Source organism: Gallus gallus, chromosome 8 (assembly GCF_016699485.2).
Source record: "Gallus gallus isolate bGalGal1 chromosome 8, bGalGal1.mat.broiler.GRCg7b, whole genome shotgun sequence".
Classification (NCBI taxonomy): domain Eukaryota; kingdom Metazoa; phylum Chordata; class Aves; order Galliformes; family Phasianidae; genus Gallus; species Gallus gallus.
In genome coordinates, this window is record NC_052539.1 from 15,772,026 (window position 1) to 15,798,579 (window position 26,554).

At 38.6% G+C, this 26,554-nt stretch overlaps 1 protein-coding gene across 4 annotated transcripts in view; it reads left to right on the plus strand.

Moving 5' to 3' along the window:
• The window catches only part of COL24A1 (collagen type XXIV alpha 1 chain), a 116,589-nt gene that overhangs the window by 2,409 nt on the left and 87,626 nt on the right, over positions 1-26,554 (plus strand). For all 4 annotated transcript variants that reach the window (XR_005861877.2, XM_015290844.4, XM_040704847.2 and 1 more), the window contains exons 2-7: positions 2,859-2,923; positions 8,110-9,401; positions 15,782-15,835; positions 17,958-18,011; positions 20,620-20,673; positions 22,076-22,129. Coding sequence is in view for 3 of the 4 variants with exons in the window: in XM_015290844.4 (XP_015146330.2) it covers positions 2,859-2,923; positions 8,110-9,401; positions 15,782-15,835; positions 17,958-18,011; positions 20,620-20,673; positions 22,076-22,129 (1,573 nt within the window). In the remaining variant the exon portion in view is untranslated. The remainder of the gene's footprint in view (positions 1-2,858; positions 2,924-8,109; positions 9,402-15,781; positions 15,836-17,957; positions 18,012-20,619; positions 20,674-22,075; positions 22,130-26,554) is intronic.

Genomic DNA, 26,554 nt, shown 5'->3' on the forward strand with positions numbered 1-26,554 from the left:
GTGAGATTTACAAGAGGGCTCTTGGTTGGAGTGGTATGACGAGGCTTGCTGCATTTGCTCAGGCGATTTAGAAGCTGAGTGCTATGGAGACAGCCTCTGTGAGGAAAGCCACATCGTGCCTTAGAAGACATATATGTGGTGCTCTTATGTCCCCTATGACAGACACAAGTTGGGCTTTTGTGCTCAGAGGATATCTAATGCAGCACTGCATGTGGGGCAGGCACTGGTATTTCAACCATCATCACTGATGGATGCAGAGTTGTATGCAGCACTCAAGTTTAGCATCTTCTGTATCTGTGTCAGTCTCTCTGGAGTCAGGTTTTTTGGCCTTCTCCACAGCCAGCTAGTAGTATTCTTTCCTTCAAATCTGAGGTTCAGAAAGCTGTCAGGGAATAGAGAAGGTTGTTACGTGACACCACCAAGTGCTGACCAAACACAAGCTTCGTGTGCTGCTGAACAGTCTTCAAATGGTGGAGTTTTGCCTTGTTGTTTGTCAAGACTTGCTTTGAAGCTTATCAGTTTCCTCAGCTATATGTCATCCTGAAGGGGGAAAAAAACCCACACCACCATAAAAACTCAGTCACCTTCCACTCATAGGAAAAAGAAAGCAGCCACAAGATGTTAAGGATTATCAGAAAGATAAGCTCAGTTTTAAGTGGTAGAATAGCTCAAGTACATTTGGTAGTTCCTACCTCCAAACAGTTATGTAGTTGTCATCAGCTTGTGCATGTGTTTAAAACAAGAGAGAAGATAGCAAGCTAGGGGAAGCTTAAGAGGTTACTGGACTGTAGGCCAGGGACTTTAGGGACAGCTTCAGGCTCATTGTGTGATGTTAAAAAGGGAACAGTAACTAACAACGTAGTCAGTCATGTCTGAATTTTTCTGTTTTCGTGTCCTGGTAGGGCAAGTCTCCTCAAGAGCTATGGGCTCTGCTAAGGCATGTGGACCAGGACTGGGCTTTTGTGTCCTGCACGTTGCTTGCTATGCTCTTGTAGCCGCAGCAGAAGTGGATCGAGCCATGTATATGTTATACAACAGGGAGCCTGGTGGCCTAGTGGCACTAACCATGTGAGCATAGTACACAAGAGCTGGCTGCTTTGTTTCCTTTAATGTTAATAATAGTGGCCTTGACCAAGAAGGGAGTGTTTGAATGAATAGGTTATCTCTAGAAGACAATTCTATTTTTTCCTTTTCCGTCTTTGGCCACAAGGACTGCATTGTGCAGCTTCACTTCAGGTTTGAACATGGTTTCATTTACAAAAAGTTTCCACTTGTTGTGGAGAAAGGTAGAAGAAAACCCATTCCCATGTATTAAGGGACCTCCAGCTCTATAGTTGTCTTTGGTCCCTGTTTTTTCTCTTAGTTGCTTGCTCATCTGTTCTTGACATTAGCTGGAAAGCACTGTGTAAGCCAGACATTTGTCTTTATGTCTCTTATATCCAGTTACGTCTGTGTAACTTACAACCCTGGGAGCATTTCAGAATTTCTTGCCTTTCTACAACATTTTCTGGGAGGTGACAGAGGCAAATGTCTGACACACAGCTTGTCCCTCTTTGTCTTTGTGGAAGAGACAGTTGCTGTGGTAAGGAATTGTCTCTGCAATTTGAGCTTTGGGGTTCTCTAAGCGTACTGAATTTTGAGTTCAGTTAATTATAATGGTTTGTGTTATTTTTCAACTGAGAATCCATTTTGTGTCCTTGAAAATGGGAAAACAAGAAAAATAAGAATAAAAAAGTTGTCTCATTTTGGCTGATGCAGTACAGTGTGTGGACCTCTTGCTAGCACAGCTATCTGTCCATCCTTAAGACTTTCTTTCACTGAACTTCTGATTAGATTAAAAGATGATAGAGAATGTGACACAGGAACTCTTTTCTTGTGAATGCACACTGAACTTGAATTCTGGTGTTTTTGGTTTTGTTTTTTTTTTGTTTTTCCAGCTTTGAACAAGTAGTGTGAGCCTTTGGGTTGTGATTACAAACACTTGGAGGAAATATTAACGTCTCCACTAAATACTGCTTTGTATATACGTATTTGTAAATCATAGCATAATTTATTGTCATTGAAGCATTACTAATATCTGCCTTTTGTATACGCTATCCTCTGTGCTGGAGGGAAAGGCCTAGAGGGTGAGGGAAGAAACTTGTCTGCCTTTGCCATTTGTACATTATGCTCCTGTACAAATGTGTGGGCTTTTCTTCCTGAACTTTCTTGATTATTTGTTTGTTGGTTTCTTTTTTTAATTGGTGATGCTGGGATACCCCTTAATATCCTATCAGAGCATGCAGTTTTAAGTCATAATGTGATGGAATTTTACTTACTTATTTATTTTTACTTTGAAGAGCATATCTCATTTGTAACGTGACAAAAAACATTTCGTGTACAGGAAGAAAAGTGATGCAACATTTTCATTTACAGTAAATGATGTGGTATGGTTGCAAGGCTGAAGGCACACCGGCACAAAAGTATCTAATAGGCATGAAGCTGTCATTTATTTTATAGTTTCTTTGCAGTAACTCTTTTTCCCCCCCAGGAAGAAATCTACTACATAGCAGCTCTTGTACTTGAAGGCTGCTGAAAGAAAATATAAAACAGATGCAGATACTTTATTAGTATAAGCCGTTGTAAAATATATGTAGTATATACGAGGGCATACGTGGTCCTTGCTCTCTGTGTGAAACACCTTCTCAGCTCTGGTGGAAAGCTGTATGACGTGAGGGCTGGAAGGCTTTGAACTGGGGCTTGCTGAAGTCAGTGGTATCCTGCCACTGACTTTGGGTGTTGAATGAAGTTTCTAATTCTTTGGAGTTCTGAAACTTCATGTATTTTCTCACATGCTCTTTTCTTTCTTCCCTGTATAGGAAGATCCTCCTCCTTTGTATGGCAATATGTACAGCTGCGGGTGTTGCAAAAGCACCCAGACAAGGTGAGAATACTTTCTTACAAAAGGATGTCAGTTTATTTTGTTACCAGATGGAAAGGGTAAGTGGTTGTTGTTACTAGTGACCCTAAGTTCAGTTCCTGATGGTGACTTAAATATCAGCTACAACATAATGAGAGCAAAAGTTTAAAGTAACCAGCGTGGAAAAGATGACCTTTCAAAAATGACTCAGATTTTCAGTCCATGAAATTGCTTACATATTTAAGCAGACTCTTCATAAAAGAGAAGTCTTGTAAGGAGAAAAGGCGTTGATTGTGTCTTCAGTGCAAGTGGGTGTCCTTGGGGGTGGCAAGCTATGGCTGAGTTACCTTTGCACTTCTGAGGACAAACAAGCAAACCAGTGCATATAATGAAGGCTTAGTCTAGGCTGGCATCATTAAAGAAAGAAAGTGAAATTGTGTGTTCTTTTGGTTTTGCATTCAGATGCAGATGTTAGGAAGGAAATAAGGTTGTCTTGTTTTTTGTCTTTTTTAATCTGCCAACTGTTATAGCAGCACCAGATGTTTATTATGAGACAGTATGGGAATATTAGCATCCCAAAGTGGTGGAAGCTAACATGCTATTTACTCTTCAGTAGCCAGGAGAGTGGCAGTATCAGTTCTCTTCCGTATTCCTTCATTGTACAGATGAAGCAAGAAATAGCTTGTCCTTGGCTGATATAGTAACAGTAATCTTCATGTAATATTCAGCTGAATGCAAACAGCTGGGTTTCGTGATTAAGTCAGGGTGCATTCCTGATAACATTTTGCTAGAGCCCCGTAGCTACATCTCCAGCATCCTGCTGTTGCTTTCAGCAGTGCTTTTTCCTTCTTGCTATTCCTTGTGCTTGGCAAGGTTCTTTTTTTTTTTTTTTTTTTTTTTTTTTTTTTTTTGTGAGGGTGAGATTGGGTGCATTTTCTCCACCTTCCATTAACCGCTCATGGTTTGCCTGTTGAGGTGTTTGCCCACTTTTCCCATTCAGCTAGATGGGGACGTGCTTTTGTGATGATGGGAGTTTTCCAGGTTGTCTAATCACTGAGCCAAATTTTGGGGGGGCTGAGGGGGAAAAAAGCTCACCTGACAAGGGCAGCACCCGCAGATGTGTGTGGCCTCCCCACTCTGGTCCTGCGGGGTGGGAGGGGAGAGGATGGCTTAGGGAGGCAGTTCGTACTTTCCCAGTGGAGCAGGTGAGGGATGCCAGGCACAGGTCTGAAGTGATAGCTGGAGTTGTCTTCATGTCTCCACCCCTCTTTTTTTCTCTTTGCAAAGAAGTAATTTATTTTGATTCTCATGTTCTACAGCCTGTGGAACTACTTTTCCAATAGCATGTCAGGAGACAGCTGTGAAAGCCTCAAAGCCAGATGGTCACCAGTGTTGGGGTCCTCCAGATCTATAGAACTTGCTTCCCTGCTGGTGTGTGTGGGGCAAGGTAGTGGGGTGAGGCCGGTCTCCTCAACTGTAGGTTTAGGAAGCCTAAGGGGATTTGCTATAGGAAGGGGTAGTTTGCATTAAGAAAGAGAACTTTGAAAGAACTGTCACTGTAAGGCACGTCTGTACTGTTGGTTGTGGAGACAATCTCTGCAGTTGTGTTGATGCTGCGTCATTCTTAAAATTGTTGTTAGAGTTGTGGAGGGTTTAAGGAGAGAAGTGCTGGCAGAAGAAATAAGCAGTCACTGTGGAGAGGTGTGGAGCCATGTGTGTTTCTGTGCCTTGCTCACCCACGCCCCTGAAATTCACCAGCTTTAGGAGATGGAAAAATGTGCCTCCTGAAAAGCAACTGAATAAGTGCACGTGTCAGAAATCTCTCCTTAGGAAATCTTGTAGTTGAATCATAGAACTCAAAAATGTTAGAGAAGGAAGCATAAGTGAATGAAGCCATTTTCTCAAAGTTAAAAAAAAAAAAAAAATCTCGAGAAAAACAAGTTCTTGGGGAAGGAGGAAAAGGAAAAAAGTCAGAATGGCTCAATATCCTTCAGTCTATACAGTATGCACTGAGGTAGCACTGCTCCATTCACAGTGCTTTAGGGTTTGTCCAGGAATGGGTTGATCTGCTCATTTATATATAAGTTAACACCTAAGCTGGTATCAAATCTTTCTTTGCACTTTGTGTTTTGAAAGGAGTATTCTGTCAAATATGAGGACACTAGCGAGAGTAACTAATGTTCTTTCTTTCCTGAGCTGATCAGACAGCTAGTGTGTGCCTTACTTGAGAAGCTACACTTAATGCATTGTGGTAGGGTGCTGTAAATTGTGTTCAGTGAAATACGTGTAAATACACAGCCTCAGCTTTTAGGAATAGTTCTTTGAGTTTGGCTTGAAGATATGCAGAATGTGCGTCTCTGGCTGGCTTTGCTGTGCCTGTTGCCCAGCCTTGGTATCCAGGAAAGTATCAGTTGCAACCTTGTGTTGTAACTTACCCAACTGCAAATGCGCAACCACCTAGGAAATGGGCAACCTGCTGAGTAATTGAATGAGTTCTGGTGAAGCTGACAAATGAATGATCTTTGCTTTTCTGTACCCATGTCAGTAAAAGGAAAACAAATTGTTTGTACTAGGTTTGCTGAAATGGAGAGAGCACCCCAAATATTCTGTCCTTAGACAAGTCATGAGCGTGGGGGAGTATGGAAAATAAACAACAGACTGAACAGAAGAGTGACATGGAACACTACTCAGCATTCTTTTGGGGATTGTTTTGTTTATATCTATATATCTATATAATACATCTCTATCTATCTATATATACAAATATATACATATATATTTGTCCATATATATATATATATACATATACTTTTGTTAAGCTTTCCTTCCCTTCACAATCCAATTATGTTGTGAATTTTACAAGTAATCCTAGAAAATGGAAAGAAAGCAACTGACACCAAAAAAACCAAAAAGCTTCTCTTTGAAGAAGAGGAGCAGTTACAGTTTGGGGGACTAATGGATTGGGTGAACAGTAAGTGAAGACAGATGTTGTGCAGACATGGGTAAACAAAGAAAACTGGCTACTGATAGGTAAAGAAAGTTGTGGTTGTCATGCTGGGAGGAAGAGCTAAGAGGGTTGCCTGCTCCCAAAACCCTGTGTACTGCCAAGAGCTTCTGAAAGCTTAAAAAAAAAAAAAAAAAAAAAAAAAATTGGACCAGAAATGAAGTGACTGGCCAAAAAAGTCTGGAACAGCCTTTTGGCTTGATGGTGGGTTAATAGGCAGCAAGTCAGCAAGGAATAATTAGCTGGTACTTAATCTTTTGCTGTTATTTTTCACACAGCATTTCTCCATGCTGAACCTTCTTGAGGCCTGTCATAGTTTGCAGGGTGTGGAGAAAGCGTTTTATATCTCTTCACACTCAAGAGTGCTTTTCCTTTTTTAAAATAATTTTTAAACAATGTGATGTTTACAAATTAGAACTGCCAAAATTTGTCATTTGAGATTTAGAAAGAGTGCTCCTTAACATCATTTTAAAATTGGCTGTCCTATGTCAGTATGGTAGACCTGTTGTTTTATTCTTCAGTTACAATACTTTGGGCGGAGATAACTTGACACCGTTATTTTTAAGTGTAACTATTTAATGATAAATATTTACAAATATCTGCCTAATACTTCAGATTAAAATTGCGACAATCAAGTACAAGGTCAAGTTGGAATGGCTTCACTGCTGCAGTGTATCAGCTGGCTCAACCAGTGCACAGAAGTGCTGGAGCTGTCTCTGATGCCACTGGGGAGCTGCTTGCCCCTGTGAGATTTCTGTATTACCCAGAGGACTACACATGCACAGCTTTCTCCTCCATAACTATACCCAGACCATGCAGGACCAGGGTCCTGGGAAAGTGCGGAGGTTCATTAACAGAGCTGCAAAGTAGAATGCTTCTCTATAACCTGACCTCTCTTATCAGTTTGACAGATTAACATACAGCCCAGTAAGTTAATTGCTCTGAGGCAGAACATCTTGAGAAATTGGCGTACGCGTGACTTTCTGCAAAGACATGCTTTCCCTGTAGTTCTGGCTGGGCTGGCTGCCAGGCCAATCTTGGCGCTCCTGCAGATCTCTAACATGGCTAGAAACACTACAAGGTGTGTAATTAATTTTCAAGATGCACAGTGCGTTCAGGTTGATGCTTTTGGTTCCAACTTATAAACCCCTCTCAAGGAAGTCTCAGACTCTCTTCATAATTTACTACTGAAACCGGGCCAACATCTGTGTGTTCTTAAAGTCATTCAGTAAACAGAGAAAAGGAAGACTGGGAAAGCAAACCTTTTTTCCACTAAAATCGTGAACATCTACTTGTTTCAGTTTCTCTTGTCTCTTAAAATAGCTTCTCTTTGTTTCTTCCATTTTTGATATACCATTTAGTGGCTTTATTTGCTTAAAAAAGAGCACTTAGTTGCATGGTTGAAAAAAAAAATAAAAAATACCACCCTTGGCTAAAATGCTGTGGGAAGCACAGCCTGTTCCCCATTAGGTTCACTACATCAGTGCAATGGTTAAACAATATGAAATAATATTAATCATTTTAGCTCAGGTCCAGCCAGTTGTTAAAGGAAAAAAGAAAAAAAGCTTCTGTGCAATAGTGCCTACGAAAACTGTGTGATGGTCAGCTTCCTCTTGCACAGAAAATTGAGAGGTTTAGGTTGGAAAGGACCTGAAGCTTGTCTGGTCCTACCCGGTGCTGAGGTCAGGGCCAATGTCAATGTTAGACTGGGCTGCTGGCTGCTGTCCAGCTCTGCGAGGAAGGAGCTTGCTTGCATGATGCCCCTGGGCACTGCTTATTGTGTTAGTAAATAGCTTGTTCCTTCATGGAAACAAAACAACCCTCCCTCGAATGTTAATATTTTTCAGATAAAGAGGAAAATCATGGCTTTTTGTTTGTTTGTTTGGTAGGTTGGTTCTTGTTTTAAAGGGGAGGTAGGCAGGAATTGCCAAATAAACAGTATGTTCATTAAGTCTTGTGAGAAGGTTGATGACAGCAAATGGGAGGCCTTTCAGTTTTATGAATGAATTAACTTCCCATGGGCATTACATGGGCTTTTTTTTTTTTTTTTTTTTCCATTAACTATTTTTCATTAGGAAAGCTTTAATTAAATTTGTTGGATTTATGTGAAAGACTGATATATATGTTGTGCCGTATGATTGTTTACTTGGATCTGAATTTAAGCTCATAAGTGAAATGAACAGTGTGCCTTCATTTCTTTTTACAGCAATAGATGTTCTTCATCGGCTCGGCCTTGTGAGCTATGTCCAGCAGCCATCAGTGACGCCAGTGCCCTCAGCAGTGCCACCCTTGCCCCGGGGGGTTCGCCTGGCCGTGTCCGGAGTTGTGCTGACTGGTGACGCTCATGTCGAGGCCTCCGTCGCTCAAGTCATACCAGCAAGTCTAGGGCATCACTTTATCATATTGGTTGGGTTGTACTCTTACACTGTAAATAATGCTTTTCTTTTCAGTATTAGGAACAAAGCTAGACTGCAGTTTGGTATCCAGTTGCTACCGAGAAAGGTAGCGGTGTACACTGGAGGGAAGCAGCCTGCATACTTCGATTATAGTGTTCATAATGAACAGTGGCATTGGTTTGCCATTGAAATTAGAGACAAGACTGTCTCAATGTTTGCTGAGTGCGGACAGAAGTACTATAGGAGGGAAATGCTTTATGAAGTGGAGGCATTTGATTTGGATGGTTTATTTACCCTGGGAAGGATGAACTCTCACTCTGTCAGCTTTGAAGGAGTTATATGCCAGCTAGATATCATTCCCTCTGCAGAAGCCTCTGCAAACTATTGTAAATACGTGAAGCAGCAGTGTCGCCAGGCCGAAACATATCGATCTCCGCTAGGAACACCGTATGCATCAGGTGTGCTGGATGTTTTTTTGAAGAAAAAGTTTGGTGAGAAAAAACAGTGGGAAGATGTATCTTATAAGAGGAAAGAAGCATCAAATGGTCCTGTTACCAACGTTGCTCAGATTCACTCTGTTCTGGAGTACCTTGAGTCAATAAATGTCTCAGCATCAGAATTTGCAGAGTCTAAACCCCTGCTGCTAGAAGTGTGGCCAGAAACAGAACTCCAGGAGGAGGTCAGTCTGCCCTTTCACCAGCAGGAGCCAAGCAAAGAAAGAGGCAGCACTGAAAGAAATAAAGCTTCATATCCAAATACTTCACATACTATCACAGAAGATGCAGACAGACAAAGTGAGCTTTCTCTGATCTTCCCTGTAAAACAGAATAAAATGAAAAGCAAGGGAGCGGACAAAGAAAAACAGCATTTAGATGAACCAACCAAAAAGCAGCAGATCTTCAACACAACTCTGTACAGTTTGACTGCTGACCTCTCCCTGGATAATCAGCTTGGTCTGAAGGAAGAAGGTCCATTTGATGCTAATAAGACTTATCGCACAGAAAACACTTATATTGATGTTGATAACTACAACTATGAAGATCAAGGCAAAATGTTTGAAATAGGAAGTAGCAGAGGTTTAAAGGGGGAGACTGGACCTCCTGTAAGTTACCTTTATTACACTCTTTATTATAACGAAGCAACATACATTTAAATGAGGCTTTGAAAGAAATCTGTCAAAACGTGCCAGGCTGTGATTACCTCTTCTCCTGTTTGTACTGTGCAAAAGTTTGTCTGCTGTAAGTGTGTCTCTGGCATATAATTTTGGCCTAAGTGGCGTGTATTTCTATTTACTAGCAGAATACATAGGCATTCAATTCTGGTGAAGTGGTGGGCAACCCAAGCTTTTTTTAAAATTTGAAATGCAGCCAGATGTTTGTAACTGCTAATTATGGAGGCTGCTCACTTAATAAAATTATAGGGTAATTTCATACTCTCTACGAATGTAGACACTGTTCCATGAAAAGAACAACCAGGCTGTTTGGAAGAATGATATGGTTTTCTCAGTTGAGTGATGCTATCAAAATTTGTAATTGTTGAAGCAGACTGCTTGTAGAATTGAATCCTTTCAAACCATTCCTAACCCACAATTGCAGGATCATGCAAACCTGCATGCAAAGTAGTGTTTAGATCTCGTTATTGTGGCATTTCTTCATTTAGCAGGGTAAGAGATCTCTGAAATGACTGCAAAATGCACAGCAGTGCTTTTAATAGCACTAATTTGTCCTTTCTTACTGTGTGCTTGAGGGTCATAAACATTTTCATACTTAAAAACTAGGGTCAATGCACATGAAAATGCAAGAAAGAAGAGCAGTTCCCATTTAGTTTTGGAGATACAATATTAATTCTTGTTTGAGTCTCTGGTTAAATTTTGTTAAACAATGGCATAGAGGAGGTTGTTCAATGTGCTTTTCTCTTGTATTTGTGTGGTGATTACAAGAAAGTAATTTGATAGGAGTGGACAAGCAGCTTCTAATATGAGTTTGAATATGCATGTATAATTTCAGCACTGAAAAGATATTTTCTTTGGGTAGTCAGCAACTGAAAACTTATGTAGAAGTTTAATTTTTACTCTAAACAGAATCTTGTTGCTAAGAGGTTGTTACTCAGTTGAAAAATGTGTTAACAGGTAATTGATGTTTGTCAGGGGGTGCTCTTGTTTTTTGGTGAGGTTTTTTGTGAATGTGAAGCCAGTCTTCTTTTTCTTTTTTCATTTCTTAGCCCTTTATTTATGGGGACATGAATGTACAGCTATGTGTGTAGCTGTTATAGATGTGAGTTGAGGTTAATTTTCATTTTTGCAGCTTATGGCATTTAACACCTGCTAATGGAAAGTTTTCATTCATAGCACATAACTTAAAAAATTGTACATTTATTGACTGTAACTCACTGAAATCACCACTTCTTATGTGGCACAGAAATGGCTGCTGATGTTGGGGTTTTTGTTGGTGGTGTTTGGGTTTTTTTGTGTGTGTTTGTTTGTTTTTGGTGCATACTAAGCAGCTGAAAGCTAATGCTCTGATTTTGCTAGATGCAGACACTGTGCATACAATGATTCATACCACCTAATCTGGAGAGTTCAAAATGTGTATGAAAGATGTGTTTGCTATCATTTTGTATGTTTGTCTTACGGAGGGGATGCAGAAGCTTGTTTCCTCTGCAAGTCAGCTACAGCATATGGTGCATTGCTGGGTCAGAGTTTCAATAAGATACCCAAGGTCTTAGAAGTGATGTGTTGCAGAGCTAGGAGGCTGATCCAGACCATTGTGGGCACAAGTTCAGCTGAAAGGACCAACGGCACCCACTGAGCCTATGGGCAAACTAAAGCATTGTGTTGCCACAGAGATTTTTGCCAAAGCAAGAAAAGGGTCTCTCTATGGCTCTTCCATAGAAGATTTCTGTAAAGAACTGTGTTTGGTGGGTGGAGGTTGTGTGGCACTGTGCCTGCCACTGTCATTGAACTCAGTCTTGCAGAGATACTCTTGGTTTCTCAGTCTAGTACATCCTTGGAGAGAAGACCGTGATAATCCGGGTTTTATCTTCAAGGCTCTAACATTTTAATAAATAAGTATCCACTGAGTCTTATCAGTGGGGAGCCTAAAAAAGCAGCAGTGAGGGACTTGCAGAGTTCCCCTGCAGCAAAAAGAAATCCTGATGAGGCATGAAGCCCCTTCTCTTTTTTTCTTCTCTCATTATGTTGTGGTTGGTTTGAACCTTCTTTCAAGATTTCAGCACAGAAATAACGTTTGTTCTATTGGAGTTGACAGGCAAGAACTAGCTTTTGTGGTTCTTAGACTCCTCAGCTTCATTTTAGCTTTTAATCATCTACCAGAACTGATTCTTGCCTTGTATAATTAGGCCCCTTGAATTCCATGATCGCACAGCTGTGGAATTCACCCATTGCTACTTAACAGGGCTCCAGAATTCAGGCCTTCATTTATGGATAGCATATCTAATTCTTCCACTTAATTCTTCAAAATCACTATGACTGAGTAAAATCCTAGCAATTGCAATGCCCAGAATCCCCTATAAAAATACGAAGCAAGTTTAAAGTTGAACATTGTGGTCTCCTTACAGTATCTCCCTCTGATTCAGAAAGAAAGCTGCTCCATTCACCTGATGAGCGACTCCTTTGGTATTGCAGGGGGTGCTGGCACTATATAAAGTTGTTTTTTGTGTTGTTTTTTTTTTAATCTATTTTTAACTCTATCAGCTTTCCAATTGATACTCTTTGTCGCACAAGTCCTAAGGCTGTTTGCAGTAGCACGATATGTGATCCTGCTTGTCTAAAGGGAGGTGTTAGTCAGGGTTGAAGAACAGAGTTAGATTACATGCTGCCAAGTCAGTCTGCCTAGTTGCATGAACTTTGATGTCCCTGAGAAATGATCTAGGAGTTAGTTTTCTCTTTTGGGAAAACTTTTCTGGATTAAGCATACAGTCCTCCAACAGTGATGAAACACCACATTTTGTCTTCTATAGGCCATCCAGTTGGTATCAATAATCAGTCTAGAGATACTGTCAGGAGGAACTAGAAGTGCAGTGCCTGCATTAGAAAGAATCGGTTCCTGGATGGGTTGCTTTTATTGCAGCCAGGAGATGTGAGAGCAAGAACTCTGAATGAGGGCAGGAGTTTAAAAATCCTAAATGCAGCACTAAATTAGCAGTAGTAAGGGTAGTGTCATCTGAGATTTTGCTCTTAGCTGATTTATCAGTTGAAGAAAATTCCTTGCTGTGGCTGTCCCTAGCCAAAGGGTATACATTGGGTAGTTTATCACCTTCACGTATCCTAACTCTGTGAGTAACCCTCACATTATTCTGCCCAGGCTGAGAAATCTCTATCCCACTATCTGATAATTTAAATGAAATCTTAAGATGCTGTTTTATTTTTGTTACTAGAAAAATCAGACAAAACTCCATCAGGTGACATTTGTTTAAAATATTTGAGCATTTGTTTTAATTCACCTGAAACAGTTTCCCTATTTTTCTGCATAACAGTCTAGAGAAGCTTTAATCCATCACCCAAAGCTATATATATTCCTCTAATGCTGATGACATTAGTTTGGCTGTTGTAGTTCTTGACAGAGAGAGCAAAGTTTCAACAGCTCTAAGGAAAGTAGGCTAATCCTACACAAGTGACTGCTTGTTATGAGGTATTTGGGAAGATAAGTGTGCTTCTCTTCTCACATCAAATGAAATGCAAATGAAGCAAGAGAAAAAGGTAGGTGGACATTCATGCTTGGTAGAATCCTGGCTGCTCTATAATTAGTATTTTCTAAAAAGAGAAACAAAGTTGCTAATAGGTAGAATTCTGAATAATAAAACATGAAGTTCAGATGGTCCAAAACTGACAGCATTATATTTTGTGCAATATTACAAAAATCAGAAGTAGAAATAAAGGAAGGAGGGGGGATTGGTAAGGTAGTCAGATGAGGGTGATAGGGTGATGTTATAGCATGCTGGAGACAGTACAAAGCATTACAAAGATAAACTACATTCATTGTTAGGAGTGTCAAATATTGGAGACTGGCAATTTTTTCTACTGGGTTGACTATTCTGAGGCAGCAGTTTGAAGAAGTGTCCTCAATTTTGAGTGCTGAGACCTTTTCTTAAATTCAAAGAACCAAACCCCAGAATAATAACAATAAAAAAACAATTTGGCAGATAGAAAGCTTGCAGAAGTGTGCGTTAGCAGTTTCAGCTGTTGAAAATACAATTCTGAATAGAAGTTAAAATAACACAACAAGTTTGAAAATTTAAATGAGGACAAACATCACAGTCCACCAAAGGATGATTTAATAGAGACAGCTCACAGATTTGCAGAAAGAATGGAAAGGAATAGTAGGAAATTTTAGGTGGGACATGAGGGACAGGATCGCCACCTACCTGTGTGGAAATTTTCTTCTGCAGTGCTTCCTATCATGATACTGTGATTCTATTATTTCTGGCATGGGGCAAGTTTAAAATGCTTGTTGTTGCTTTAAAATAAATAAATAAATAAAGCTCAGCATCCAAAATTGAGACTTTATTAACTACAGTTCTGCAGCTGCTATTTCCTAGAATGCATGAAAATCAAGACGCAAGGCAATTGGGATATCCTTTGTGTAGGATAGAATAAGGTCACCAAAGCATTTCCCACTGTTTATTTTCTAAGAAGTTATTTTAGGTGACTTCTATAGCCTCATTCAACTGGCTTACTAGTCCCTGTGCCAAGGTGGAGAGATAAATGGGCTTTCTGTAGAGAAAGTAGTCTTTCTACTGAAGAAAACATTTAAAATGAAATCTTGAAGATGATGTAGGGATTGCAGGAAGAATCCAAGTCTTGAGAGACTGTTAAATTAACTTTATCTAACTGTTAATTGTTGTTACCCAGAGACTTAAATTGTAACAGCTGACTTTGTTTTAGAAACCCGTGGGAAAGCATTATTCATCGCTGGCCACACAGTTCAAAATTTTTACTGCTGCTTCTAGGGATCTCTGAGGACTTAATTGTGAGAATGGACTTCATTTTCACACCTTGTAGAAGAAAGTTATCTACATATCCATTAGATTTACTTCCTTTTGAGGTTTTAGATGGAGAGAGATAATTACTCATGAATTAGTGTAATCATGAAGTAATTTTTTTGCAAAGGGAGCAGATGCTCTTAAAAAAAAAAAAAAAAAAAAAAAAGGCAAAACAAGAAAGGAGCCAGATAGGAAAGAATATTTTCTTGCTGCTGTCATTCAGTAATGAAAATGGTGGGGTTTGATTGTTAATTTTTGTTAAGGAAACGTAGAGAGGATCTGAAAAAAGGTTAGAGAAGAGCTGCTTTTTCCCCACAAAAGAACGTGCACTAGTTAAAATTATTTTACTTTATGGAAAATGTAATGTCTCCCTTGGTAGCCCCATTATATTTTTTTACACTAAGTGCAATGCTGTTTGGTGATGGGCAGCACGATATTCAAAAGGCTCTGCCCATCCTCTCAGCTGATGGTATGCAGCACCTACAGACACAGAAGTGTGAGGATGTGGGGGTGAAAGAACAAGCTGAACCCTTCCTGCTATCATCAGCTGTCCTACTTCTGTCTTGATGCCTGTTTTCCCTTGCAGTAGGAGTGTTTGTTTGCTGGGACTCATGCTGGCATTCAGCTGGGAGCTGAATTCATCTTTAAGTATAGCTCATGCCTCTTCAGGACTTAAATGTGATAGATGGAATCTAATATGAATTGGTGCAGAATTTGTTCTGAGTCTCACTCATTCATATTTGAGTATGATGAAGTAGATCCTGGGGTTTTGGAAGTGAACACATAGAGAAAAGAAAAGATTTCTATGGTCAAAACTGCTGTCCAAATGGTGACACGCTATCTAATATTCTTAGAATCGCTGCTAATCTGACCTATTTGCAAAAGATACATCTGGTTATAAACTATCTATTTAGGAACGCATTCACAAAAATAGAAAAATCTGTGCTTTTTTTTTTTTTTTTTTTAAGTGGTTGATATGATTTATTTGCAAGCGAAACAGAGAATGGGCACACTGCCAGTTATTCTCATCCCGAGCTCACAACTGGTGAAACTGAACGATCATTTGTCCATACTTACTGTCTCTTTTATTCATGTCTGTTTTTTTTCTATGCAGCGCTATCTCATTTTTCATAACAAGTTGTCTGACTCATAAAATGTTTGACATGCCTCCATATTTATTAAAAATACTTATTCTGCTCTTTGTTTTGAAATACACTGAACTCGTTTTAATTCTTGAGATGAGCTGCTTTTCCTTTGTAAATTTTGCTTAAGTGTATTTGTGTTGATCTAGATTGTTGGCTAAACATCTGATATTGAGTAAAATTAAAAACACACATGCTTGTATCTTAAGAGTCATTTTTCAAGCAGCGAAGACTTCCACAAGCAGAAAATCATCAGATAGCAGAATCAGTGTTATTCAGACTTGTGGTGCTGTCCTTGTGTTGGTTTTTAGCCTCAATTGTTTTGATTTTCTATCACCAGGGTCCTCCAGGTCCTCCAGGTCTACCTGGTCCATCAGGAAAAAGAGGTCCTCGGGTGAGTAAAACAGCTATGCTCTTGCATAGCTCTGCACAGGTCATGATAATTACGCTGGAGTTGGCATAATTTTTTTTTCAACTTTATTTGTACACCTGTTGATTATGAAAGTGTGATTCCTAACATTTGAAATATAGGTTAAAATATGACAAAGTAACTTTTTTTCTTCTTCTGTGAGCTTCCAGTGTAGTCAATTCTGTATAGGGGTGCGTACACACACGGCGCTGTGACGTTTGCCCCTACCTTTTATTGCTTGTGATACTAACTTTTTGGTATATTTCACACTGGCCCCATCTGCTACTCTGCAACCTAAGGTCAAGTTCATTTGGTTTTGGAATGTTGTCACTACGCAGACAAGCAGGCAATGGATAGAAAGTTACCCACTGCAAGACATAAAAAATTGCTCCCAATAATCTATTTTAGGCTCTTGTCAAGCCGTGTTACAGCAGCTTGACAAAAGATGTGATAGGTAATGTAAGGATTTGTTGCATAGAAGATTTTGGGCTGTGGTATTTGGGGATGTAAGTGGTTATGGCTGGAACTCGCTCAGCTAGCCAAATGGCAAGCGGGAAGCAAGGGAGCAGATCATACAAAAATCCCAGCAGATGTGTGGGAGTAGTGTTGAGTCAGCCTTTGAGGCACATTTAAAGAAGCTGTCGCTTCACATTGCGTTCAACGTGCTGTTCTATGGCTGGCTAGGAAAGTGCGACTCTCCAAGGCACAGGAGCTGACCTGGTACTTCAGGGCAGCTGGTGACAAGAGATTGGGTGACGCACGTTTAAAAGTATAACATGAAAACAATTTTTTCAAATCCATATCTTTCTCACTTAATTTCTTGTTTTGTTTATTGAGCACTTTACTGCTCAATACTGCAAGTACAGTTAGTGCAGAGACATGCTGCACTAACTGCACAGAGATATGATAGAGAAGTATTTTGAGCCAAAAAAAAAAAAAGTAAAACCCTGTTGACTCAAAGTTCATTTCCCTCTCCATCAGTCTACCCTGTGACTTCTGTCTTCCATTGTGTGAGCTGCCCTTTGTGGTCTGAAAATGTGACTGGAGGTGTCACAGGGGAGCAGTGGAGTGTAGAGCTGCAGTGCCTTGGCCTCCACCAAGGTCCAAGCCTGATCTGGACTGAGGTTCATGTGGGTTGGACATTACCAGTGCCTGATTAACAGATTTCCATTAAAAATTAATTCCGATCTCTTTTTCTGTGCTAGAGCTAAATCTGCATCTGATGCACGGTTCTGAGTTTCATGTTTGTTTCTTCACTTGTTCCAAGTTTCTCCAGAATAAACTTTCAGGAAGTTCAGAATTAACCAGCAGGGAGGCCAAATTCCCTCAGCACCTCCCATTTCACCAGGATGCCTTCACAGCTCTGTGTTGCCACAGTGAAGGAAAGATTAACACTGAGTTTATCTTTTGTAAGAACACTGAGTACATGAGAATCTTATTATTTTCAGTTTGTGTGAAATTTTGGCTGTAGTGGATCCAGGAAAATCTTTGCTGCTGACTTACCGGAGTTAGCTTTTCACCAGTTTGGTCCCTCAGTTTTTGGAAGAAGAATAGCTGCTGACAGTCTTTGCAGAAATGTTTTCCCTAACTCACACTTCATCATGACTGAGGATTACTCAGTGTATTGCAAGAATAGGCATTTATCCTGGGTGGTGTTTCAGCTACTAGGTAAAGACAGTCCTGGTTAGCCATTCTGTTCCTGGAATGGTTTCAGCTAAGCTGTTCTGACAACAAGTCCATTTTTTGCACTGGCTATGAGAGAATCTGAAGGGTTTCTATCTGCAATGATTTGTTTTGAGGAGGTTGGAATACTTTGCTTTATGTCATCCCTTCAGTCAGTGAACACTATTCCAGTTCCTTATTTTGTAACTAATAGCTGAGTGCCCCAGTGTGATCTCTCTGTTGTTAATCCAGTGCCTCGCTGGATTGCTGGAAGCTGAATACCTGTCAAAATTTGGGAAGGCTGTGCTCATTTCTTGAGAATCTCTTGAAAACTTCAACCACTGTTTCTACAAGCAATAGTAACACAGTAAAATGATTCACTGAACAACTGTGAACAGTTTAGTGAATTGCTGAATAATCCCCCTCTCTTTGTTTGTTTCTATAGGGTATGCCAGGACCACATGGTAATCCAGGTTTGCCAGGATTGCCAGGTCCAAAGGTGAGTTAATTTATCCATGTTTCCTCATAAATAAGTGAACTTCTTAATGGCTTTTTGGAAGCCATAGAATCACTTCCTGTAATAGAAGCAATTGGTTTTCTTCAGTTTATAGATGGAGACTTAACATAAGCAATTTTTAATTAAATATAATCAATCAAACAAAACTTAAAATCAAAACAAAATAGCAGTTTATCCAGGAATAATGAAACTGTGCAGGATGGTGACTTGGAAACAAGTAGTCTGTTCCTCCCAAAGGAGTTTGTGTAAATCAGCCTAGACTCTTAGATAAACTGGAATTTAAGGACGAATAAGCATTTAACTGCTGCGATCTTTTGCCTTGATTAAAAACAACAACAGAAAAAGGAAACTGAGTCATTCTGTTTAAATTCCTCTTTTTGTTAGTGCCCAGTCTTTCATATTTAAATACTCTGATAGTTCAGACATTCACACTTGATGTGATACTTAAAACTGCAGCAAAAATACTAGACCTGGAAGCTCAGATAAAAACCCTTCAAATCTGTGTAACGTAATGCTCCTTTAAATAGACTTGACAGATTTGTGCAATTGCAGAATGCCTTCGACTCATATTTAGTTTGAGCAATTTGATAGATAAGTTAGGAAAAAACAGCAGCAACCTTGATTTGTTTTAGCGCAATTCCTTGTGGCAGGAATCTGACCTGCCATGGCAGGTGTTAAAAACTGCTTGAGGACATAAAAAGACATTTAATAAAGCTTTCAGTGTTAAACACTGTAAAACTGAGTAACTCTATCTGGTATGTGTTCTTTAGTTAGTATCTGCTTTTATAGGAACAGTTAAACTCAGAGGTCCACAATTAATTGTTACATTATCTGTGCTGGCTGTGTAATAATGTACATTGTTAGGAAAACAATTATAACCAGTTACTCCTAAGATTTGTTTTATAATGGATGTTCCCATTCCATTGGGTCATAATCCTTGATGATTCTGTAGCCATATCCATGAATTTAAAAATAGAAATGTATGTGTATATGCATGTGTATGTCTACATATGTATATCTGTATCTATATGTATATATACACACATATATAAATACTTATGTATATATATAGAGGTACACACATTTCAGTAGGTGGGTAGCACTCTTCTTAATTTTTTATTCAAGTAGAAGCTATCTAGGTGCTCACCATGGATTGACTGTGAGCATCCAGCTGACCTACACAGACTACATAAGCTGAAATTAAACACACTTTGGATCTTAAAACATAGCTGTCACCGACTTAATGCAGCTTTGAAATCCCTTTTGCGTTGAAGCAAACTTTATGCACTTGTTAAAAGCATGGAACAATGTTAGCTAATATCGATCTCAGTGTTTCTATTGATTTTCTTAAGCAGTGTACCAGATTCTGGTACCCTGAACATGTGCAAACAGTTCCCACCAATAGCTGAGGACCCTTAGCATTTAATTCCTGGTAAACAATTGTTAGAGGTGTTAAAGTAATTTAAAAGTATTCATAAAGCTGGAAAAAGGATTAGTTCAAGAAAATCTGTCTTGTAGATTTTGGCACTGTTGTAACTACACTGTAATGTTACATATATTAAATAATGAGGTGCTTTATTTTATCCTGAACCTGTGGTCAAGTCTTCATCCACAATTGATGCATAACAATGGCCTGGTTTTCTGTTTATTTCTTTTAATCTTTATTTTAACCAGCCAAGAGCTGATCACGATTTTATTTCCACTCTTAGTTCAATGTGTCTGCATTGGAAAATGGAAGCAGAAGATGAACTGGATATTTGTTCAAGGAATGTAATAATTTGCCTCCCAAAATGTAAACCAATTGCTGAAAAACACTCAGATATCTCTTACCATGCTGAAGAACTGTGTTCTGTGTGGCCTGACATGCCAATTTAACACTACAGTTTCTGCTTAGCAGGAGTATTTCAGAAGAACCTTTTCCAAGAATTGGTGTAGGACTGTATTAATCTCATGGATAGGCTCCTAGGGATGCCTATGAGAATAAAAGTGGTTGCTGAAAGTGTGCTTCTTGGGAGAGCTAGAAATTTGGAACAGAGATAAAAACTTAGCATTTGCTATAATAGAAAATGATATCATTATGTAGCTTTGTTGGGATGTTCCAGTCTGTGATATGGAAAGCCAAGCTTTTGGAGCAAGCGAACAGTTGTAAATAGGCCTACTATGCAAAGGAATTGAAAATATAGCTGCATTGGAAACTGGAGTAACGGCATTCTCTGCTGATATCCATTTTGTGTTAGTTTGATATGTGGAAATTTTATTGGTAAAATAGAAAACAGGGTTTATATTCAGTTATGATTTTGAATACATGCATACTGACCTATCTGTATCCCTAGACAATTTGCAAATGAAAGCTTGTAATCAAATGTTGTTGTGACATGGGATTTAGAAAACAGATCTCCTTTCAGTGCAAATTGCTGTAATTTGCCATGATTCATTGCAAGTTTTTGTCTGATAACATTTTTGGTAATATAGATAATGTATATGTATTTTCCTTTCTCTTGCTACAACGGTGAAAACATTTGTTTCCACATATATATAATTTAAAAACTCTTCCCTGTTGATATTAATAAGCTTAATTTCTCTGCAATAGGGCCCTAAAGGGGACCCAGGATTCTCCCCAGGAAAGGCAAAACGTGGAGAAAAGGTAACACTTAATTATTGAAAAATGTTGAAGTCTTGTTTAACGGTCACACAAGTTATAACAAGACAATGCTTTGTGTGCATTGTACTTCTGATGTGTTTTGAAACTTCTGTGAGACTGATCAGAGGAGACACAGGTGATGTAATGAACCACAGGTAAATAGGAAATACTACTCAAATCTGAAATGTAAGTTATATATTTTATTTTGTTGGGGGGGGGAATGACAAAGTACCAACTCCTGTTTTCTTTAGAACTGTGCATTAGTACAGACAGACAGTAATCTGATAAGTGCACTCATTATTGTGTATAATATTGGAGCTAATGAGTTTTTATTGTAGTTAGTCAGACTCTCAATGCTAAGATTTGTCCTCACGTTTGAGACTTTTCCATCTAGCTCCTTCTAGGCTTCTGTAGTCAAGTTAGCAGTTGTGCTCTCTCCACAAAATAGTTATATATAAAAAAAATATAGATTTTAATATGATTCTTCATAGAATTTGTGGGCTTTTAGCTTGTGACTATTTTTAAATAATAAATCTACTACTGCTTACGTATGAAACTTTTAAATGAAAGTGATAATGCTAAACATTTAATGGCATTCTAATGTGTTCTCATTCTTAGAATGACTTGTATTTATGCAATTTTTTTTAGGAGTATTTGCTGGTAGTTCAGTTATGAAAAGTTTATGCTAAGTACAAAAGAGATAGAAGTCCAGGACTTGGTCTATCCATAATGAGTCAATCATTAGCTAAGAACTGTTGTTTCCTAACTGCAGATGCATATGTAAAATAAGATTTCTTTGTTTTTATCAAACCCTAATATTCTTAAACGTGTATTTTCAGTGTTAAAGAACTACTGAGCAGACTGCAGAAATATTTCAATTGATGCGCTGATAAAAAAAACTTAATGCTGCTTTCGCAGAAATTGCAACATTATTTTAAGCTAGCCAGCTTGTACTTCTGGCAGCTTAACCAGTGTCATGAGCTATGTCTGTCTCTTTGAAACTCAAGGTATATTCATTGGCAGGAGCCCAAACTGCCGTAGATATAGTATTGAACAATCTAAATCTCACCCACGTATAACTCTGAGCTATACCTCAATATATATAGCATGCATCTGTAGTCCACAAATATCAGATTGGGCATTTTTATAGTTCTCACTATTCTGAGTTCTTAAATTAATCTTTCACCCAAGACAAATTTCCTCAGCCCTATTACCAGTTGGTAGCACTTGAAGAAATATAGCCTTCTCAGGTTTTTCATTTAAGAAAAATATCCTGTTCCTGATTTAAAAATAATCATCATCATCTTTTTTATACTAAATGTTCAAGGGAAGATATGACTTGCTACATGCTGATGGCTCTATGCTGTGATCCAATGCAACACTGATTCTGACCATTGTTATACAGGGTGATCCAGGCCCAATAGGCTTTTCAGGACCACCAGGGATCAAAGGCCAGAAGGTAAGTTCCTGTTTCCTATTTCACATAGCCTTCTCTGCTTCAAAACTACAGCCACCAGAAGGAAGAAAGAATAGAAAGTGTATGAGCTTTGCTCACTGCTTACTGCTGGTACTTCAAATGCATGGGGTCAGAAGTCCATCAGTGCAAAACTTTCTCTCAAAAACTAAGCAAACAGATTATGGCAGGCATGGCATGCCCCTGCTGGTTGTGTAGGGTGTGCCTGCAAGATACAGCCATTTTAATATTGATTGTATTCAATTTTCAGTCTTTTATTTTTCCTCCTACCTTGTGTACTTCGCAGTATACAAAAAGTTCTGTGGGATCACGTGTTCTTTTGCTGGTAGTACTTCTGCCTTATTTACTTCTTTTCCAAACATGTGCCAGAATTGCTAAATAGAAGCCAAGTGAAATAAGTTCCAATTTTGGGTGCTACTGTTTTTTTGGTATGAAAAAGGCCAGATACTATATATTGCATTAATAAATGCCTAAAAATTACGGCAGTCCTATGTATACAGGAAAGCAGAAGGCAAACAAGGAGTTTTGGAAAAGGAAATGGAAGGATGTCACTAGAGAAAATGATACAATCTTAAAAAAAAAATAAATAAACACAGAGTGAAGGAGTAAATGCAGTATATGTGGAAGAGGAGGATATCTGACAAGTCTAGTAGGCTGCTCTGGTTAGGCTGTATTATGGATAAAGTGGCAAAAATCAGCAAGAAGGCTGGGGAATAAGTGCTGTTATATACTGTCTTTTAATAAGATGCTTCTGTTTTGCAAGTGTAATAAAAAGAATCGAAAACAGATAAAACAGTAGAATTTAGTAGTATGTAACATTAAAGGCAGTTGTAAAGTGTCCATCAAAAGGATGGAATAAATTGCTAGAAAGATGGGCTCTGGTGTTCATAGTCTTACCTTGGCATATAAAAGAGAAGTAATACTTAAACACTTGCTTGTTAATGAATTAAAGAAGAAATGGTATTGCAACAAAACTCGTGTTCAGTGTTATAAGACATCTTCATTTGATGTTGTCTTGATCTTAGCATAAGAGAGTAAAAAATATGTATATATCATCTACTATTTCATTTCTGGAATTGACAGAAACAATGAATGTGTGACCAGAAAAGGAAGCTATCACTGGAGTAGTCAGGAGGAGTGTGGAAATTGACTTGGCCAAACACGTTGTCTCAGTTCTGTGAACTGGGCAAATGTGTAGCTGCAACAAGAATTTGCATCCACTCTTGTGAGAGCTAACCAATAAGTCTGGACATTGATAGCTTTTGTTATTCACTTGAACTTGGGCGGCCTTGAGGCTCCCCAACTTTTATGCTCTCTCATTTTATCAGGTTTATGATTAGAAAACAAAGTAGTTTTTGTTTTAAAGCTCTCTATATGGGAAGCAGCTGTCTCTGGTTCTGGATCATGAGGCTGATATTTAGTGGCAAGGAAATGAAAATCTCATGGCCATCATGCTCTCTTCCTGCCACAAGAATTCACCCCTTATCTGAGGGTAGAGACTCAGTGAAGAACTGGGATCACTGGATCACTGGAAACTTTACGCTCTGTTTGCATGTTGTACACATCAGGCACTAATTAGAACCACGTTTCAGTTAACTTCTGTCTGACCTGCATTGCAAGAGCACTGGGTTTTGAACAGCACTGAACCTGTAAACAATAAAAATCATTTCATGCTTAATTTTTTTAATGACAAATTCATAATTATTTGCATCACTTTTCACTATATATAAGTGGGTAAACATGCTGTCAGACTGGTCCTTTTCTGTTAGTTTATTGTGATCTTGGAAATTGTTTTCAAAGGAATGTAAGTAGAAATAGCTGTGAAGTCATCTAGATACAAGAATAAACTGCACGATAAAAACAAGTACTTCCATTTTTGTTCTGATGCCCAGTGTTACTGGGTAATTGCCATAGTGTTGAGTAAATAACTTATTTCTGATCAGCTTTCTCTTCCACTTAGAGAACGAATATAAGGAAATCTTATATAAGAATTAATGCTGTCAAAAATTGTTTAATTTTTCACAGATGGCTCGTGTTGACTTGAGCAGTTTCTTTAAAGTAATTGATTGCAAATGAGTCTACTGTTTTTCCAGATTTTCTTTTAATAATGTAATACAAGTCTATGTTATTTTCATGAAAACTACTTTTTTTCATACTGATTTTTGTTAGCATCTTCCAGAAACACTGAAGTCCAGGGTTTGCTTTTTCTTTTGCAAACCCGGTATCCATTCCATACTAACTGTGGTGCTGGTGGACATGGAGCTGCTCTGGGTGAACTGCAATGCCTGCTGCCCTCCACTGGACAGGACTGCCTTGGCTGTGCCTGTGGATTATGTTCAGTTTAACAAGTTTTCTACTCCAAATTTTCCAGCTTCTGGACTTTGTCCAATGTTGTTCAGAGCTTATACAAAAATACACTGTGGAAATTTGAGGCGAATGTGTATATTATTTTCTCTTCTTTGACCTGAATAACTTTTGAGAAGCTGTATGCTTCTGGTTCTTTTCTGAATAAGTGAGATCAATAGATCATGTTAGAAACATTTCTTTAAAAGATTCATTTTACAAAAATAAAAAATTTTGGAGCCCTCAGTGCGGTACAGAAGTGTGAGTAAACTGCTGCTTTGGATTATAACTATAAAATGATGTATTTCTTTCTATAGAGCTGAGACTGTCGTTTTTTTGTTTGTTTTTGTTGTGAGATAGTAAAACAAAAGTATGTTAACAGTCAGGACTTTATGAACAGATAATTGTGATAAACCTTTTTTATTATACAGAATGTGTCAGAGTACATATCCTTGTGTCTGCATGTAAACACGACATATTACTCTTTCCTGTAACACAAGCTGCAAAACCAAGCTTTGCCCTGTTCAGGGTAAGGTTTTTGTTGCTCTGGATAGGGTTCTGAATTTGTTCTAGAATAAGTACAGAAAATTGCGTGCTCATGAGCTGTTTAAGGGCTTGATTTTTGGGCATCTTTGAAGCAGAGAAATGGTGGCTGGAAACTTAAGAGTTAGTTTGCAGAGAATGTTGTTTCCAGAGCACAAATCTTATCTCGAGCCATCTCTGACAGTGTCATCTTAAAATCAGTCCTTGAAAAACTTTCCTTATAGTAGTCCAGAGACTTAACGAGGATGGAAATCCCCCCATTCTCTTCTCCCTGTAAGAAGGGCCTGCTTTACCTCTGCAGACAGGTTGGTAGATGCCTCTGACAGCCAAGCAACTGAGGTGGAGATTCATCAGCATAAGGATGTCTCTCCTGTGTGCAGACATCACTTACTCTGGGTCTTAAGCTTCATTTTCAAACACTTAAATGACTTTAAGGGAATTAATACTGTGCTAACTCTGAATAAGAATATGTAGTCTAAAATAGGAGTTCACTGCAGTTTTCCTTAAGCAGAAGATGCTTTTGTGTAGACGCACACAGTTTAGTCCTCCTTCATCTCATAGTTCCTTGTCTTCCTTCTTTTGAGATTGTCCATGCAGCTGTCTTTTCTGCTAAACCCCCACCCACTTTAAAACAAGATTGTGACAGATTTCTCTGTGAGTGACTGCATGTATAGCAGCACTTCCCTTGTACTGAAATAATTAGTTATTGTGATATTTCTTCTAGTGGCACCTATTTTAGTTGGTCGCTTGATCAGAAGAAGAGGATGAAATTCTGAAATTGGCAAAGTTCATGAAATACATAATGGGGCTGTAACAATTTATGGCTTTCTGAGGCACAATTAGAAATCTAAGTCCGTGTTACCTACTTATACTGGTATCTTTAGTTCTGCTTTATCAGTTTGATAAGAATACCTATTCTTAGATTACTGTAATAAATCGGAATATTTTGTAGCAACTTGTTTATCCACAATCAGATTAACTGGTTTATTCAGGATATCGATTACAGATTTTTTTTACATTTTTTTTCAACAGCAGTGCAGAGTTGTTTTCTCAGATGTGAGATAACGTCAAAATTATTTGACTCAAGTTACAGGACAGGATTGAAACCACAGTACCTTATAATTTTGCAAAGCAACAATATCCCACATGTCATTAGCAAAATGAAAGGACACACCTGCTTTGAGTTTAGAGAAAAGGATGCCTTTGGGTTTCTTAATGAGTACATCTCTTTTGGAACAAAATTCTTTAAACAATCCTAAAACAGTAAAAGTGCCTAACATGTCATTTTCTTCCATTGCCTAAAATTATCAATGGGCAAAGTCATTCTGTCCTTTTATCTTGTATATAATGACTAATTCCATACAGCAGCACAATTTTGGTTCAACAGAAGCTTATTCAAAATGTGAGGATACCTGGTTCCCTGACATCAGTCACAGAATTCCTTAGTGGGTCCATCACATCACTTTAAAGCATTATTGGCTAAGAACACTCCTACTATTCATTCAACATCTTAAAACCAGTTTT